Source organism: Egretta garzetta, unplaced genomic scaffold (genome assembly GCF_000687185.1).
Source record: "Egretta garzetta isolate BGI_Z169 unplaced genomic scaffold, ASM68718v1 scaffold426, whole genome shotgun sequence".
Taxonomy (NCBI): Eukaryota; Metazoa; Chordata; class Aves; order Pelecaniformes; family Ardeidae; genus Egretta; species Egretta garzetta.
In genome coordinates this window covers 2,388,865-2,394,515 of record NW_009259977.1, presented here as the reverse complement: position 1 = coordinate 2,394,515, position 5,651 = coordinate 2,388,865, and the positions used below count along the sequence as shown (strand labels likewise).

Genomic DNA, 5,651 nt, shown 5'->3' with positions numbered 1-5,651 from the left:
ATCTCTGTCCCTTTGCTGTCCCTGCTGCGGGGACCAAGTATGTGGCTGTGCTGGGGGCAGGGAAGGTCTGTGCACCCCACCACGGCTCCCAGGCATGGGAGCCACTCGCCGCTGCTTCGGCGGTACCTGTGCAAAGAGAGTTGGGAATCCCTGCCCCAACAGGGTCTTTTATTAAAAATTCTATTTTAATTAAGTTTTAATTAAGCCTAGGATGGTGGTGTTGGCTTTAATTAAAGCTGGTACTGCTCCTGTGTGCTAAGAAGCCCTTGGTCCACAGGATGAGTGTGGGGAAGGTGCTGGTACTGCTGGGTGCGGGTCTCCTGGGCTGCCTGTGGTGAGTGGGGTCCTGGGGGTCCCCCTGCCCCGCAGACCCCTTAGGGGCAGCCTTGGCACCGTGGGGCTCAGCCCAGCCCTTGCTGTCGCTCTGCAAAAAGGGAGAGGGAAGGGTAAAATGGCTTTTGCTGAAATATTTTAGCAAAGCCTTTGCTGGGGCCTCCAGACTCGTGTCGTCCCTCGTGGCGGCTGCGCCAGTGCTGTTGGGAGCACCGCTGGCACAGGGGCAGCTCACGGCTTTCCATCCTGGTTTGTGTCCTCGGGAATACCGTGATGGCAACTGCAGCAAACCCAAACCAGCGTGTTTTACAAAAGCTGAGTGCAACTCTGAATTCCCAAGCCCAGGTACAGTCGGTGCTGGTTAGCGGAGCACAGGTTGAGAAAAGCAGTATTTCAGCTTAACATGGGCTCTGCAGGCTCTTGGATCGCGTCATCCCAAGCATTCACTCGTTGATAATAAACATTTTATTGCCCCTTGAGGAGAGTGACTGTTTTAGGTCTTAAGCCCATGTTGGCTGAGAGAGGGTTTGGGGTGTGTGAGCAGTGCGAGGAAGGAGCCGTTTTGCTGAGCAGAAACCCCAGTGGCATGTGGGGAAGTGCTGCAGAGCGGCAGAAACTCCTCAAGTCACCCAGAGAAGCTGCATGAAGCAGCCTGGCAAAGCCTACAGCAGGTTTCTGAGAGTAATTAAAGACACTCTGCTGGCTTGGCTTGGGCTGGCAGGGGGCCGAGCAGCAGGTTGGAGGTGTGCGAACAGAGGCATTGGGAGATGCACAGTTGGTTTTTACTTTGCTCTGGGCGAGCATGGCAAGAGAAGGGATGGGGCATGGGGTACAAGGGCCCGATCCTGGTTTGGGAGGACGCTTCCCAGTGGGAACTCCCTCCGGTGAGCACAGTTATTTGGGGTAGGGGGGGAAGGTGCTGGAAAGGTTGGGGAAAGCACCTATCGCTGCTCCCAGGATGCATGCACCCCTGAAGGGCATCCAGCCTGCCTGGGCACCGCTGGTGCCAAATGAGTGCCTGGGCTGCCAGATGGTGACGCCAGGGACAAGAAGTGGCTCTGAAAACAGCATTGTCCAAAACAAAAAAAAGGGGGGGGGGAAAAGCCACAAGTGGCTTTTGCCTCTTGTTTATGGGAGGGAGTTGTGCAGAGCCCAGCATTGCTCACAAATGCTTTTAATAAAGTGTTCTTTCCTACGTCCAGGGGAAAAAAAACCAAAAACCTCAAGCCTTTTCCCATTACATAAGGAACAGATGCTGCTGGGCAGAGCCCTGGCTTCCTCACAGCACAGCCCCGGCTGCTGCATGGCCTGAACCCTCCCACCATGGGGACCCCTCTTCCCTGCCCAGCTCCAAGCCCCAGGATGGGGATCTCTGAAACACCCTGTCCTGCTCCAAAGTGCCGCTGCCAAGAGCCGGCCCCACCGTGGGACCCAGCCACGGCCTGGCAGGAAGCTCCATCCTCATCCTCCTGCTCTGCCAGTGTCCCTGCAGGGATCCCCTGAGCAGGGTTGTGGAGCTCTCCCCGTCCTTGGGGCGGCTTGGCCTCAGACAAGCAATGTTAAAAAAAAAAATAAATCCTGATCCCACCCAGGTGCGGGAGGAGAGGTGTACGGGGATGGACTGGGGAAGCTCATCTCCTTTCCAGTGAGCCCCAGGTGTGCAGCAGCCCCAGGGGTGAAGGGGAGACCCCAGGGGGAACCTCAAGTGTTAAAACCAGAATTCTTCCAAGATCAGGCAAAAGGGAAAGTTCCTGTAGGAAAGAGGCTGTCCAGTCCCAACTCTCTCCTTTCGGTGTGAAATGTCTCCATTAGGCTTGATTTTTTTTTCGTTTGCTTTATTTTATCCTTTGCCATAGTTAATATTTGGGTATCAGTACTTTTTCCAAGAGACTTCATGATCCCTGGAGCCCAGATGCCTCTGGGAGTAGAGCAGCTTGGGTTGGAGCCCCATGTATTTGCTGGCCCATACAAGTGATTTTGTGTTGGGATGGTGGATGTGTGTTGGCTGGATGAACGTAGGTATCTACGCAGCAGCTCCTGTGCAAGCCGTGTCATTGCGTGGTGCCTCAGTTTCCTGTTGTAAACCAGCGCTTGCCTGCTCTGCCATCCGCTAAGAAAAGTCCCAGCTGGGAGCGAAGGACAGGATTAATTATTTCTTTGTGCACGCAGACACGTAGTTTTTATTTCGGAAGCGCTATTGAAGTGGTTTGGTCATTTCCCAAAGTATTAAGCAAACCTCTGAAAGCCTCCCGTCCCTTCCCTGCGGGAAAGCAGCCGCCCTGCTCAGGATGGACCTGGTGCTGGGACAGCTGCCCGGGTCAGGTAGAGAGGGGCTGAGCAGAACATTGCTGTGCTCCGGGCAGAATGAGTTTCCAGCCCAATGCTTCCAGCAAGAGGTTCCTGTTTTACGTGGCTGGGGAAAGGGAGCGTGCACGTCACCCCAAGCGTGCTGGAGGGGATGGGGGCCACAGTTTGTGGCAGCTGTTTCAATCCCAGATGAACCCCGTGAAGAACGAGCTACATCTCTGCAGTGATGTGGGGTGCATCAGCAAGGGCACCCATGGGTGCTGTGGGAGTGAGATGCTGGGACGTGGCTGGGACACAGTAGCGGGAGCTGCTGGTCCCCTGGCACATCTGCACTGGCCTCACGATCTTGGGGGGCTCTACCCTTGGAGAAACCAAGCCCTTCTTCACCAGTGTGGCCAGAGGGGATGTGTCCGCCCCCAAGAAGGGGGGATGCAAAAGGCTCTAGGGGACACGAAGAGTTCTGGGGCAGGTGCCTGTGCTGGTGGCAGGGGGGGACCCGTTCTGCAGCCCCTGGCTCTCCTCACAGGGTGACATGCCTGGGTAATTTCTCTAGCAATTAATGCCTCATTAAAGTGCACCAGGGAACAATCAGAGCAGTGAATTTTACACAGCACAATGGCTGGGCCCTGAGAGGTTTTCTGCTTCCTTTTCTTTTTTTTTTTTTTTTTTTTCCAAAGGAAACAGTCTTTTTCTGGCCTTAACTGCTTGCTGTCTGGAGGCAGAGGAGGTGGGAGCCTTGGTGGGCATCTCCATCTCCAGCCACCCCCATGGATGCGCACCCCAGTGATGAGACTTTCCTCTTTGCCACCCTACGTGGCGAGTTGGCACCTCCAGGACATGCCACCCATCCTCCTGGAGGCTGGGGTGCAAACCAGCCCCATCCCAAAATGCACACATGGAGATGCCAGTTGCCACCACTAAACTCACTGGGGTGGAGGAGGAGGGGACAGGAGGGATTTCCAGGGCTGGGAAGGGGGTCCCAGGGGACCTCCAAGGGGGAGCGACAGCCTGCAAGTGCCCTCTGGATGGTGCTGCTGGCGGGGCAGGGTGACGGGGAGTCCCTGCCTGGGGACAGACCCTGGCAGGGATGAAGGGGAGGCTGAGATGAGGTGAGCAGAAAGGAGAGACCAGGAGCTCCTAGGAGGGCTTTCGAAGACGAGGAGGTGACCGTTGGGGTGTGACAAGGCAGTGTCCCTGGCTGGCAGGAGGGGAAGGGGAGAGGTGGTCATGGTTGGGGAGCCCCATGGCATTTCTGGCTGGGTTTTGGGGCTTGCTCCCCGCTCGTCCCCGTCGCAGCATCAGGTCGGAGCAGCCGTGCCTTGAATCCTGATCGTGCCCCCTTTCTCTCCCCAGGAGCCTGATGCCGCGGACGCTGGAGGGGCAGATCACGATGGAGAAGACCCCCAGCTACTTTGTCACCAAGGAGGCTCCCCAGCGCATCTACAACATGTCTCGGGACACGAAGCTGATCGTGGTGGTGCGCAACCCCGTCACCCGCGCCATCTCAGACTATACGCAGACACTCTCCAAAAATCCCGCCATCCCCAGCTTCCAGACCCTGGCCTTCAAAAACGTCAGCACGGGACTGATTGACACGAGCTGGAGCGCAGTGAGGATTGGGATCTACGCCAAGCACCTGGACAACTGGCTGCAGTACTTCCCCCTCTCCAAATTCCTCTTTGTCAGTGGGGAGAGGCTCGTCAGCGACCCGGCCGGGGAGATGGGCCGTGTCCAGGACTTTCTGGGTCTCAAGAGGGTGGTGACAGACAAACATTTCTATTTTAATGAGACCAAGGGCTTTCCCTGCCTGAAGAAGCCAGAGGGCGGCAGCAAGCCCCGTTGCCTGGGTAAATCCAAGGGGCGGCCGCACCCCAAAATCGACATGCAGGTGGTCCAGCGCCTGCGGGAGTTTTACAGACCCTTCAACATGAAGTTTTATCAGATGACAGGGCAGGATTTTGGGTGGGACTGAGCCATCCATAGGGCATGCTGCTGTGCTGGGATCCAGTCTGCCCAGCACTGTGTGGAGCCAGGACTGTGGTCCAGGGATGCTCATGGCCGCCCCACCAGCAACCTCCTCCCTTCGTTCTAATTTATATTGGACCTTTTCTGGCAAGAAACGGACCCTTCTGGAGTAGAGAGAAATATTTAAGAAATAAAACCACAGATGATCCCTCTCCCCTCCCTGACCAGATTAAATATTCTTCCATATAAATTTTGCTAATCTATATTAACTGTGACGGTTCTCGGGGGCGAGTGGACGTGTGCGAGTGCATGGGTGGGTGCGTGGGTGTGCATGGGGATGATGGCTCTGCCACCCACAATAAAAACTTTGGAAACCAGTTGGCCTCGGGGGTGTGCACCAGTGGGTTTTTGCTAATGCAAATTCCGGTGCTGAGTGCAGGCAGCGGCTGCCGTTGGGCGGTGGGTGAGGCTGGCCAAGCAGCAGTCCCCAAGCGTGGGGTAAGTTTTGCAGACAGAAAATGGTTCACAGGAATTTCCTAGTTAAGAAAAACAATTAACGGCAGTAGTTTTGAATAAACTCCAGGTCCGGGGTTAAGGAGAGGGAGTTGTGTATCACATACCTTCTTATGTTCTTTGAGTAACCCAGATGATAAAGCAAGGCATTTTGTAACCCGTAGGATAAAAATCCCTGCTTCTCCCGAATTCACCCAGGCAGAGCGAACAAAAGCCCCAAACTCTGACCTTTCAGTTCAATAATCTCAATAGATTTTCAAATCTGCAGCCATAGAGGGCCATCATGGGAGGCTGCAGAAATTAGTTTAATCTGAATTAACTAGTTTTCCCTTAATTAAAGGTGGGGAAAACATTTAATTAACCTCTAGTATCTTATTAGTGACTTGTATTTGTCTCTTTAATGAGCTAATTATGTGTTTTCAAGGGCCCTCAGGCCCCGCATTGTTTGCAAATATGCTTTGGCTGCTGTTTCTTCCATCCTGCCGCATCCCAAGGCTGGCGCCAGGCGTGCCATCGCCATCCCAAAGCTGGTG

General features: G+C 54.8%; 1 protein-coding gene across 1 annotated transcript; it reads left to right on the top strand.

The window, feature by feature from the left end:
- The first annotated feature begins 3,744 nt into the window (after nt 1-3,744).
- On the top strand, nt 3,745-4,612 carry HS3ST6 (heparan sulfate-glucosamine 3-sulfotransferase 6). The gene is made up of 2 exons (XM_035895941.1): nt 3,745-3,749; nt 3,994-4,612. Exons 1-2 carry the CDS (start codon nt 3,745-3,747, stop codon nt 4,610-4,612), a joined length of 624 nt encoding a protein of 207 aa, XP_035751834.1.
- Nucleotides 4,613-5,651: the final 1,039 nt, after the last annotated feature.